The sequence below is a fragment of the Maylandia zebra genome, linkage group LG11 (assembly GCF_041146795.1).
Source record: "Maylandia zebra isolate NMK-2024a linkage group LG11, Mzebra_GT3a, whole genome shotgun sequence".
In the NCBI taxonomy this organism is placed as follows: domain Eukaryota; kingdom Metazoa; phylum Chordata; class Actinopteri; order Cichliformes; family Cichlidae; genus Maylandia; species Maylandia zebra.
This window is the reverse complement of record NC_135177.1, coordinates 26,042,202-26,054,907: the sequence shown is the minus strand read 5'-3', so window position 1 is coordinate 26,054,907 and position 12,706 is coordinate 26,042,202. Positions and strand designations below refer to the sequence as shown.

Genomic DNA, 12,706 nt, shown 5'->3' with positions numbered 1-12,706 from the left:
CTAGGACAACCCTTTTGTAGTGACGTATCATTAGATTCATTTACTGAACATTCGCATAATTCGGCCTTTCACTGAAAGACATTCCAAGGGTATGGAGCGAACAGGAGTGTTTACACAATTATATGCGAGGAACAAAAATATATTAATTATACTAATATGAGAATACGGGTTTTGTGTATTTTTCAAAAAGAATGGGATCATCTCCCAGTGGACAGGGTTATTCAAACAGGTTCTAACTAAAATGTAAATAATGAAATGTTATACTGCATTTTAGGCAAATAAAAGACAGATTTATGGTTTGACTTGGATTCTGTCTTAGCAAGAAATATTAGGTTACATGGATCAGGCTTACACCAAAATGCAATCATTCATGAAATTAAAAAAAAAAACAGAAAGTGCAGCTGTGGAGTGCAGTCACTTGAACTTTTTATCTGCTTGGAATTAGCATTGCAACACCTGATTTAAAAAAATAAATATAGTCAAGAAAAACATGGTTCATCAAGCCATAGAGATAATTTTCTTCTAAGAATAAAACAAAGGATTGCTGTTCTAATCCAGTAACCAAATCCACGAGTCCAATTACTAGTTCAGACACACTGGAAGAAAAATACAGATGCGCATGACAAAAACGAGTCCCCTCCCTGGGTGCTTAGCACTAATGTGAAAGTCAGCCAGAGAAACAAACATAAATACATATTTTAAATAGATGACCCAATGACACATTCATTGGAGTGTAAATGTGTGTGAATGCTACAAAGCAGTTTGCCATAGAAACAAAGTTGCAGTGTGAATGGGTGAATGAGGCATGCTGTTTAAAACACTTAGAATGCGCCACTAGAATAAAAAAGTTCTATATACAAACCAATCCCTGATGTCAAATAGTTCAAAGTCATTAGTGTAGTTACGACTACTGATATGTGACATGTGCTACATGAAATGCATTTATTAGTAAGTGCAACATTATTGAAACTTTGCTATTAGAACTCACAACTGTTTGTACTATTGGTGAAGAAAAGAAAAAGTGTAATGTTTATCATAAGAAACGGGTGTCAAGCTTTGTGCACTGCAGCAGCACAGCAGCCCTTTTTAAAGGTTCGTCAGAGGAAAGAATTTTTTGCCATTTTGGTTTATGAAGGTTTGTTCCAACTCGTGCTCTTCTTTGGTCTCTTTGTGTACTATATTCCAAAATATTAGGTGCGTCTCACAATTAATGCAAATATCTTTAGTAAATCAAGGGAAAGAAACTTCACCTGTAAAGGCAAGAAGTGGTCACACCATTCAGATTTTCTGCCCAATCATCTGAATGTTAATGAAATGGTGATGACAAGAATGAAAGGATTACTGGTGCTGATTCCATTGTATTTTCCACACAGTTTGTCTCAGTGTTACAAAAATAAACCCCGGGAGACTGCTTGTGAGGGTAAAAATGCTAATGAGAAGGGTCAAGTAAGAATGGCCACATCTGTTCTAGCTGACAGAAATAAGGAAGTTGGGGAGAGGGAAATTTTTTTTCCATGTGTGTCATGTTGTAGCAAATGTGTCCAGACAAAAACTGTGGCTTTACCCTAATGCAGTATATGCAAATTTTATATTGAATGGTCTTTCAATCCTTAGTTTCTGCTAAGATTTTAAAAACCTCCACAGAAGAAGGGTCAGATTTCACACAAGGCCTGTGAAAGTAATGCAGTAATGTAATAAAATACCAGATTACTTAATTCAATACTGCAGACCATGCATCAAATTAATTTGGGGTTGGTGATCTTCAAAACTTTTTTTAAACTGATAAAATACATCATAATACTGAGCATGTCATAATTATCACAGACAGTATAAGAAATGACCAAACGTACGTGACCAAAGTTGCAGTTTTTCTTTATGTCACTGGCTCAAATGCATTTCAGCAGGATGTGGACACAAACATTGTAGTTCACAGTTGGCACTATCCACCGAGTTCACCTTTGGTTACGGTTTTATTCTTACAACAAAGCACCAAAAGCAGATCATTTCAATAGTGGCTGAATTTGGTGAGGTCCTTCAACCTTAGCTCAAATCACATAGGCATGATTTCTAGCAGTGTAGTCTGCCACACTGATAGAAATCACTGTCCATGCTCAAGTGGGAATTTTCTGTGGGACACCAGTTTACTAGTAAACTCAAACAGGAAATGAAAAATGTACAAAAATATTATTTTGAGGGAGGAAGGAGCAGAAAGAAAATCTTCACTTTGAATCTTGTCTGATGTGTAGCCAGTATTGTGTGACAAATGCCAGGCACCATGTTTGTTCTGCAAAACAAAAGAAAAAAGCCAGGAATAAAATTATAATCTCCAGTTCCAACCATGTCAATGTGTCACTACTGTAGTAAACCCACAGAGCAGATAGCTGGCCCTGTGTGCAGATCAGCTCTGTCCAAATCTATGCTGACTGTTCTGTAACCCCTTCACCTTTAAATCTTGTAAAGCTTTATATCCTCTTTCATGAAGATTAACTAATCAATTAAAAAGGTTGCTTCAGGAAGAGTGTTCAGATGCACTACATCCTAAAATACCACTATATATGTACTCTTCTTATGGTTCAGAACACAGCGAGCAAGAATATTCTCTCTGGTTTCACCTGTACATGATATACTTTTTAAGCTATTCCTTGCTGATGAATTCACCTCACAATCATAATACTGGAAACACAGAATAGGGCAGTGAATACTCACTGGCCACAGATCAAACAGCTTTTCAGCAGGCGCGTTCAAGGCCAAGCATGAACCCTGAATAACATTTTGATGTAGATTAACTGACAAATGCAATTAAAATCTGTGTTTACACGGTTGCAACAACCTAGTCCTGAGCAACCAAAGGGCAGCAAACATCCCATCTTGTTTTATTTATAAACCAAACTTTTGACTCTTAGAGATTTATTTTTCAGTAATGCTTCAGTTTGAGCCATTCAAGGAACTGACCATTGATTTGTGCAGCTCCCAGTCCTTAGTTTATGCCTTCTCTTCACCATCTTCTGCGTCAACAGAGTGAAACTCTGCAACATACAGGCTCTTGTCAATGCTGCTGGGTATGGGCTTAATGTCAGTAACCAGCTGGTCCTCAATATTCTTCAAATTGTAGCGATCATCTGAAGTTATGAGGTTGATAGCCAGACCCAAGTGACCAAAACGCCCTGTGGAAAATCAACATGGTGTCAAGCTTGTATTAGTAGTGGTATTACAAACAGTAGCTGTAAACCTAACTTATTGACAAAACGACAGGTTACCTGATCTGCCAATGCGGTGGAGGTAGGTCTCTGCATTTTTGGGGAAGTCAAAATTAATAACCACGTTTACAGCCTGGATGTCAATTCCCCGAGTGAAGAGGTCTACAAGAAAACATGTGCTTACTCAACCCAGTGAACATTTGTTCTTCCACTTCACATTTTTCCAATGCAAAAACTCTTCACCTACCTGTGCAGACTAGGTTTCTGCACAATCCATTTCTGAAGTCATGGAACACACGGTTTCTGTACTCCTGCATCATCTTTGCATGAATGTAGAAGCATGAATAACCAAGTTGAGTGATTTTCTTTGCAAGAAGCTCAACTCTCTGAGTGGAGTTACAGAAGATGATAGACTGATTGATCTGGAGCTGGAAGAGAAAAATACAAAATGAAGGGTTATTTCACAAAATGTGAACAAAACTGTTTTGTTGGAAGCTGTGTTTACATTGCGTTGTATTTTTGTTTTATTAGCTTTAAGTGCAAATTTTATGTTTATCATAAATACATTTTCCTTTTTACTTAATCTAACAAAAAAAAAAGTGAATTCAAATACACGTTACAGGCACAGTGGCACGCAAAGGCTGGGTCAAAATTTCCATTACTGTGAATAGTTAAGGAAGGAAGAAAGGAGGACAGACACCCCCCCCCCCCCAAAAAAAAGGAAGGATTTGTTCAGTGGTCCTCAGGTCAGAGAAAACAAAGAGCAACAGAAAATCAAAAGGTAAATGCATTACATGATCATATGTGAAGCAACATTGGTGTAATTTCAACTAAAAAAAACAAACAAACAAACCATTGTCTTTTTACTAGGGTCAGTACTGCGCGAACACAATGTAGGAGCCAATTATATTTACTCTATACCTCATAATGGTCCACAGGCTAAATCATTGTATGCCACTGCCGACTTTTCAGTCAGCCTCCAGGTGTAAAACATGAATATGAATGATGAATATGTTGGTTACTGGGCAAGCTAGCAATATTTTGGATGGCAGTGAAAGACTGATTTCATGAATACTTTCATAAAAGACATGAAAATGTGTCTTTTCATTTTTTATGAAATGCCTCATTTGTAATTTCATCTCACCTGGACGGTCACAGTATTCTGACAAGGGATGCCCAAACCTGTCTTCTTAGATTTTCAATTTATTTTTGCATATTTTCCTACTAATGTCTTCGACTACAACACATGTCATACAACACAAAAAAAACCACTATCACCCCAAGGGGGCAGAGTTTCTCTTCTTAATGGTGCAGCAATCCAGTCTTTAAGTGATGATGCATTAATTGTGCTTCTGGGTCCAAACTGCTCTTCATTTATTGAGGCTGTTGTGATTTTTTTTTTTTTACATGTTTTAATACTTTGTATCTTGTTCTATTTAATCTGAACAAGCACTAAAAAAAAGAAAAGAAAAAAAAAAAAAAGCAGTGATCACTGTCGGCCCCTCTCGGTTTTTATTACAACTATTCATTTTAAAGCTCAATTTTTAAAACCTTACGATGTAACTACAGCCGAGCCCATGCGGTAAATTAATGACCAACCTCGTATTGTGGCTGGATTGTCTCAGTTGTTCTCCTGACTGAAGTTTGGTCCATTTAAAGGATCCTGCTATGGAACTGAATTTGTCCCCAACCATGGGGAACCCTTGCATTAACTTTTATCGAGTAGGGAAAAAGTTAGCGTTCATCAGCTTACTGTGTTTATATTATGCCAACCATAGCTGCGTAGCTAGCCACCATGTAGCACACCATTATATATCAGCTAGCCCAACTTCAATAACCCTGCAAACGTCACTGCTGCTGTTTAGTTTCCTGTCTTCATTTATCTCAGAAGTGAAAAAACGTTTTGTTTTTTTCAGAAATCCCTAATGCAGAACACGGTATGTCATGTTTAGATGGAAACTAGTGAGCTAACTCCCTGCCAACTTCTAACTCTTACATTTCATAAATTCTGTTTTTATGGATGCCTGGATGTTAAACTTAATTGTTACACCTATTAGAGCAGCCACACTGATCATTTTATTAAAGATGAAAGAGGAAATTTAGACAGTTTGTAACTCTTAGTGACGCCCCAGTGTTTGTTTGACTTTGGACCCAGAAATGGTTAATGACGTCAGACTTAAAGACTGGATAGCACAACTGGTTGGTCAAAACTAGGGGTGCAACAATACATGTATCTGTATTGAACCATTCGATACAGTGCTTTTGGTTCGGTACACATATGTATTGAACAATACAAATTTTTTAAATTTATTTTATCAACTTTTCTTCTGATGATGCTGTCTGTGTTGAGAGCTCAGTGGATCTGCGTTCGACTACTCCGCCTAGGATGCATTGTCGAGTGCAGATCCACAGAACGCCGCCTACATGCATTCACTCAAGCTAGCGAGACAGAACCCTAGTGCAAAGATAAGTGGAAGCAGATAAAAACAACAACAAGCACACATGCTACAAACTTTACCCGAGTCATTTAGACAGCCGTTAGTACATGATTCTAAGAGGGCAAAAGAAATAGACAGGACAATTGCTATTTTTTATGCTGTCGACATGCGACCCTTTTCTGTTGTAGAAAAACACCGGGTTTCAGCAAATGCTGAGAGTACTTGAGCCCCGATACAATATTCCTTCACGAACCTATTTCACCGATACTGCAGTTCCTGCTTTGTGCAAGGAGACAAAAGCCAAATTAGAGACGGCAGTGTCAGCAGCACCCAGTGTTGCTCTGACCTCAGACGGCTGGACTTCAAGAGCTACACAGAGCTACTTAACCGTCATTGCACATTACATTGATCTGGAATGGCAGATGAAAAGCAGTGTTTTGCAGACACACATCATCGAAAGTCACACCACTGACGACTTAGCCAAAGATCTGTCAGAAGCTGTGAAAGATTGTAAGTTAGTGCGACCAAATGCTATAATACCTGTAACTACTGACAATGCTAAGAACATAGTTAATGCTGGGCTGGGGGTAAGAATATACCCCACAAGAAGGGTATATTATAGTTTTGATTTTGGAAAGAGACATTTCTCTGTAATAAACTTTTTTTTCCCACAGATGAGTGATTTCTTGATAAGATAGATTTCTTTTATTATTTTGTTGTTTCAGCAACATCTAATTTGAAAACTGTACTTTTGAGTTAAAAGAAATATTCATAATTTTAATACATTACAGATTAAAAAAAAGACATGAACATTTTTTTTGTATTGAAAAAAAATATCAAACCGTGACACCAAAGTACCGAACTGAACCGTGATTTTTGTATATTGTTGCACCCGTAGTCAAAACTAATCGAAATTTTGATTACTTACCCTGGAGAAGAGTGTGTTAAGACAGTGTACCTTCTGTCTTTCAGTCACATAGGCATAGTACTGAGTGATGCCCTTCAGTGTGAGTTCCTCCATCAGGTTGATTTCATAAGGCTTCTGCATGTGCTTACTCTACACAAAACAGTTTACAACAACTTAAACTGTTAAACGAGAGTACAAACAAAGTGAATTCTTACTCATGCAGAAGATTTAATGTTTGACATCTTACCATGAATTTTTGCACACTGATGGGAAAAGTGGCAGAGTAAAGCAAAATCTGACGATCCTTTGGCATGAAACTGATGATATTTTCGATCAGAACCACAAAGTCCTGGGAGAGCAACTTATCTGCCTGAATAAAGGGAGGGGGAGGTAAAACATCAAAAGGAATAGTATGTCCACAAACTTAAAAAAAAAAAAAAAAAAGTCAACAATAAACAATATAGAAAAAAAGAGAGCAAATCGTACTTCATCCATCACCATCATTTGAGTCTTGTCCACTTTTGCCACACCCTTCTTAATTAGGTCCAGTATCCTCCCTGGTGTGGCAATCACTACATGCACTGCAGGAGAAGCAAGCATGAAAAAAACATTTTTTTAACCAAGAAAAGTATTACTGCCATGGTTACTGGGAGCCATCATGGCTCAAGAGTTGGGAGTTCGCCTTGTAATCGGAAGGTTGCCAGTTTGAGTCCCGGCTTGGACAGTTTCGGTCATTGTGTCCTTGGGCAAGACACTTCACACTACACTTCACCCGCCAGTGTTCAGCAGCCTCGCCTCTGTCAATGCGCCCCAGGGTGGCTGTGGCTACAATGTAGCTTGCCATCACCAGTGTTTGAATGTGTGTGTCAATGGGTTCAGTGTAAAGCGCTATATGGCCATTGTGTTCTCTGCCCTTTAAGTCCAGCTTACAAACTTTCTCTCTTCCTGGCCCCATTCATTGGAGACTTAAGAGCCAACAAACAAGAGTCAAGATAAAGGAACAATTTGAACCTCAAATATGAACATATTTGCTACTTAGTTAATTAGTCAGATAAGCAATTTAAATTTAACTATATGTTGGGGGAAAAATAGTAAATATCTTTAACAATATTAAAAAAAAAAAAAAAGATTCAGTTGCAGCCATAAAAATAACTTTTTTAAAATTGTCTTAAAATGTTAAATACCAGTCTCATCAAGACGCATGATGTCATCCCTCAAGTTTGTCCCACCCGTTGTAGCCATGATCTTGACTCCTCCCAGGTGCTTGCTGAGTTGAATGCTGATCTGGCTCATCTGCAGGGCCAGCTCTCTTGTTGGCACCATTACCATGGCTGGAAGGAAACGGATACAATAAGGGCTGATATTAATGCAGAAAAAATTAAGGTTTCCAGCAGCAGAAAAACTATTGATGGAGTAGTGCAGTGCAGCGATCATAATCAGTATATTATCAATATTTTCCATTAGTTTTAGAGCAACAAAAGAACCACTGATCAAAGTGTGCATGTGTGCAGCTTGAGCACAACATCCCTACAGTTCATGAAATTATCTCTACTTTTCAGTCATGGCTGTCATATATTCATGCTCATGTCTCAGTTTATTTTATTGCACTTCACTTAGTTTTCAGTAGTCTGCAGTGCTGCAGACCACTGATTCTGCACGGTACTTTCATGCACTACTCATACGCTGTGAAGCCACTAATCATGTACAGTCTGTCGCTACTTTCTTCCACTGTTGTCTAGCCACCAGGCATCATCTTAAACTGTAGTTGGTTGTCTCAACACTGACTGTAAGCCATCAGCCCAGACCTAGAAGAAACTCACCCTGGATATGATCCTTCTTAAGGTCTATCCTCTCCAGGAGAGGAATGAGGTAGGCACCACTTTTTCCCGTTCCATTTTTAGCCCTTGCCAAAATATCTCGTCCTGATAAGGCAATAGGGATGCTCTCCTCCTGTTGGCAGACAAACAAGTCGATTCAGAAAAATGGGCATGGTTCATTAGGCATGAAGCAATGTAAATAGACAGGACTAAAGGATCACCCCTACTGTTTCTTCTAACAGTCAAAAACGCGCAAAGTGGCACCAATGTTTAACACTTCATACTTATATGTAATCAGGAGGACTAGAGATTGGACTCATTTAGCCTCCTACTCACTGAAATTAAAACTTGTTCCAGAGTAAATTAATCAAAAATGCTTCTCTTCTGTTTGGTAGATGCATATTAGTGTTTCTCCTGCTGTTTTTTCCATTTGTGGACAACTTCCCTGCAAAGCATATGGCTGAGGCATGGGGCTGTATCAAGGCAAAGTGGGGGTAATGGGATTCTGTTAAAGGGTGCAACTATTTATACATCTAAATTAACACCAGAAACAGGAACCAGAGTTCTGGCTACTTTATTTACCTGGACAGGGGAAGGTTTCTCCCATCCCATTTCAAAGATTCCCATAAGCAGTTCTCGCTTTAAGCAGTAGTCTTCAAATTCATTTCCCTTGGTGGATGTCACATCCTGGAGAACACAACTCAATCATTTTAGTTTACTGTTTAAAACGATCCAGAGGTTGAGGATTACAGCACTAGATGGCAGCATGGACTGAGTCTAAGTAAGCATGTATAACTATACTTGCGTCTAATGGCAGTCACCTACCGAAGTTTTCACCCTGGTATCTTTTGGAGGAAGCTCCAGGCATTTCTTCCAGTCATCACCAAACCTAGTCGTAATCAGGAGTACAATTTTTGTAGGGAAGACCCAGACCATATCAAGTGAAAAAAGAAAACAAAATGTTAAAATAAGCACTGCAACATTTAGTTCTTTATTTCATAATCTTCAGAGAGGGAAAAGGGCTTTAAGCAGTGTGATTTGGCTCAACTTGGAAAGATGAAGACCTAATATACTAAAAATACACAACAGCTTAATGTAGTAATTTCTATGGCGAGCATTGGTGAAAGCAACTTCAAAGCAGCACAGCAATACTAAAACTAATGTATGCAAGGCTAATATTATAACTTCTAAGACCCACACAATGGACTAACCAATTATTAGAAGTACTCATTGTTTCAACTAGATGGCAGAAATTAGCCAGATATAAAGAATAACTTTCACTTGTGCATATGTGTATTACTAGTCTAGTTTGTTTTGTTTTTTAAAATTTACATGTACAATGACAATAACCTATTGTATTCTAAAGCAGTTCTGCTGCTGGCCATAATATTGAAGAGCACAGAGAGCATGCTGACGCCTTTAAAACTGCACTCTGGAAACCAGGGTTATTTTTGATGCCCACTGGTTAAGAAGAACTAAAAACAATTTCAAATTATATTCCTTTGGGTAGGCAGATACTTGCCCTCGACCTGTATGCATGTCCCTGTTTGGTAAGTGGGCAAACATCTAAATAAGTGTTAAATGCAAATCTACTTCTTTTGGTTAATTTATTTTGGATCTTGCTTTTAACACCCAAGCTAGCCCTGGTGTGAATGCTGATGATGTTCTAAAATTGTCACATATGCACACAAACCAAATGTGAAGTACATGATCTTCACAAAATTAACAATTCTGTAATTCATGAACTTCCAAACAAAGTACTAAGTGCTGACAACAGCAAAAACATCTTACTGTTAAACCTTAAATTATTAAGTCATGTCAGGACAGGTGTAATGGTAATTAGAGCTGATAGCAGGGATTTAAAAAAGGCTTTGACTGTTTAGAAGATTTGGTGAGAAGTCCTGAACTTTCCCATGGGGTTCTCATGCAGGTTTTCTCTAAAGCACAAGCTGTCAAGCTGCAAAAAATGATTACGTGAGGAAAAAACGACACTTTTCTGTTTTCAAAGTAGAAGAGAAACATTACTAAAGCAAGTATCTTACTTGATGCCTCCACTGCTCTGAGGTATGCTGGTCCTTTTATGGGCACTGGGATGTTGGACATTTGACAGGAGTTCAGACTGTTGTCCACCTGTCTTGGTCTGTCCCCTGAGCTGCCCATTTGCTGGTTTGTTCAATCCAGCCATTGGTGCTGGGTTTGCGGTTCTTGCTGTCGCCATGTGTCCAACACCTTAACTGGATTTTCCTCGCAGTATTGTAATATTTCAGCTCAGTTCCTTTTCACTGCTCTACTTTAATGTGCACATGTATTGCAAAACTAAAACGTGAGAAAAATAAAACCCTTTTCTCTTATCTATCCTTTTTAAACCATGTGTTCACAATCTAACATTCAGACCTCTTCATAAAAAGAAGTTTGTGTGTAAATTCTGCCTATTTACAATACAACTCTCCAAAAAGGAGAAATCAATATAAATAGCGTGACTAATATGACCAAACAAACTTGTGTGTGTTTTTAGTGTGCACTTGTGAGTATGAGTTTGACTGTTACATTGACTGAAAATGGGTAGTATTAAAATATGGACAACTTGATCACATATCTAACTGCTCTCATGTTCAAGTATATAACTCGTACTGCTGGGGTTTAATACTGGATTGTTCTTAATAGTGGTCTGAAAAAAATTACAATCCCTGCAATTTTTTTAAAGCACTGGCAGGCTACATTAAATTTTGGGGGTCATTTTTTTCGGTTTTCAATTCTCCTGTAGCAAAACGCCAAGATGGAAGCCTACAAAATGTTAAAGGAAATGATGAACAATACACAAGAAAAGTAGTCCAGGTTTCCTGCAAGAAATAAACAATGGCGGTTGTTGTTGTTTTTTTAAGCATTAACAGGCTAGTCAAAAGAGACCTGACCAGATCAACGAAATACATTTCAGATGTGTACCAAAGGCAAAGCTCACCTTTGTTATATTGTGACAAATAATGCTGCCACCACAAGACTGGTGGTAGATGGCAAGAAAGTCTATCAAGTATTTATGGAAATATAAGTAAAATGAGGAGGTTGAAAAACGTGGAGTTAACATTTTAATTCGGACAGCTTTGCCTTTGTTTTGATGCCGAGGCTAACAACCAGTGTAAACTTAATAACAGCTGCAAGCAGTTTTGAATTTTAGCAGCCAGTGTTATGGTCACTTAGCTAGCCAGTGCAATTGTTAGCTATGTTAAACAACAAAGTAAAGCCAACAGTGACCGACATGTGTTTAGTTTATCCATAAAGTTACCGCTATCGATAACAAAGTTAGCTAGAATACTTTAACTTACACGAGTGTACGCGCCGTTAAAACTTCACGTACAGCTACGTGGGCTTTGCCATCGAGCTAACAAGCTAAGATTGCGTCTTTTTTTTCCGGTTTGTGAGAAACTGTTTCAAAATATCTGTCGTTTACAAAGAAACCGCATCTGCATCCGTTTACATCTCACCCTTCAGCACTTTCATTCAACCATCCGAGCACGCTGATTCTAGCCTAGGCAGTATACGCTAACGGTGACGCTTAACTCTACCAGTCAGAGAAAGATGCTACCTTTCCCTTACAAACTTACCGCCTGTGTCGTGATTCAACTGTATATCGGCTTTTCGTTTAAGCTTGGTAGGCACTACTTTTGACAAAGGCACAGAAGTTTTTTTTAACCTTTTGTCTCTTCTTTGAGAGAACTGACAATTCAACATGGCCGCGCTCGTTTTGGGGTTGGCTGTTTGAACCAATGGAACTGCCAATTGGCCAATCACGGGCCTGTTTTCAAACGCCTCAAAAGTTTTAGCTACTCAGCTCAGGCCATCACTGAGGCACCGACTCTGAAGCCCAAAATACTGGCAATATGTAATTATAATGACGCTGACATTAACCTTAATACTTTTATTATTATGATCTCATATGAATGTTGCTTATTGAGGTAGTGAAGGTGGGTGAGCTTAAATACATGCAGTCAGCCCTGTGAAGTAATGACAGTGCACCAGAGAAGTGAAGAAGAGAGGTCTGGCAGGTTAGAGTGGGTGGAAATGAGTGTCAGGGGTGATTTGTGTAAAAAAAGGATAGCAGCAAGAGTGACAGGGAAGGTGTGCCTGATGACAGTAACACCTTGCAAACACGGGCTCTGACAAAAAGACATGAGAGCTGGAGGTGGCCACTGTGGAAACCTTTAAAGGGAGCAGCCAAGTAAAGAAGAATATGAGTTTTTCCCGTTAATATGGTCAAATATATTCATGTCATCCAGAAATCCAAACCAGTATCTGATAGCCTTAAATTTATGCACAAGTCGTACATCTCATATAACAAATACCAGTGTGAAT

At 38.5% G+C, this 12,706-nt stretch overlaps 1 protein-coding gene across 5 annotated transcripts; it reads right to left on the bottom strand.

The window, feature by feature from the left end:
* Positions 1–2,952: 2,952 nt before the first annotated feature.
* On the bottom strand, positions 2,953–12,112 carry ddx61 (DEAD (Asp-Glu-Ala-Asp) box helicase 61). 5 transcript variants are annotated; one of them, XM_004550928.4, is made up of 12 exons: positions 11,959–12,112; positions 10,402–11,199; positions 9,185–9,248; positions 8,942–9,046; positions 8,363–8,492; positions 7,727–7,873; positions 7,029–7,123; positions 6,790–6,912; positions 6,564–6,692; positions 3,445–3,625; positions 3,258–3,359; positions 2,953–3,164 (listed from the first exon to the last, which is right to left on the bottom strand). In XM_004550928.4, exons 2-12 carry the CDS (start codon positions 10,575–10,577, stop codon positions 2,983–2,985), a joined length of 1,434 nt encoding a protein of 477 aa, XP_004550985.1. In that variant the 5' UTR covers positions 10,578–11,199; positions 11,959–12,112; the 3' UTR covers positions 2,953–2,982. The 5 variants fall into 5 exon arrangements, with proteins under 5 accessions (XP_004550985.1, XP_004550986.1, XP_004550988.1 ...); XM_004550929.4 differs by having other exon boundaries at positions 10,402–11,143; XM_004550931.6 differs by lacking the exon at positions 11,959–12,112 and adding an exon at positions 11,839–11,936.
* Positions 12,113–12,706: the final 594 nt, after the last annotated feature.

Bases quoted from the DNA above. Each gene is read 5' to 3' on its own strand.
- ddx61 (XM_004550928.4), bottom strand. From the start codon at position 10,577: ATGGCGACAGCAAGAACCGCAAACCCAGCACCAATGGCTGGATTGAAC. The intron at 7,874-8,362 runs GTGAGTTTCTTC...GTTTCCTTCCAG, and splicing joins TAAGAAGGATCATATCCAGG to CCATGGTAATGGTGCCAACA. The intron at 6,913-7,028 runs GTACGATTTGCT...CCCTTTATTCAG, and splicing joins AAATGATGGTGATGGATGAA to GCAGATAAGTTGCTCTCCCA.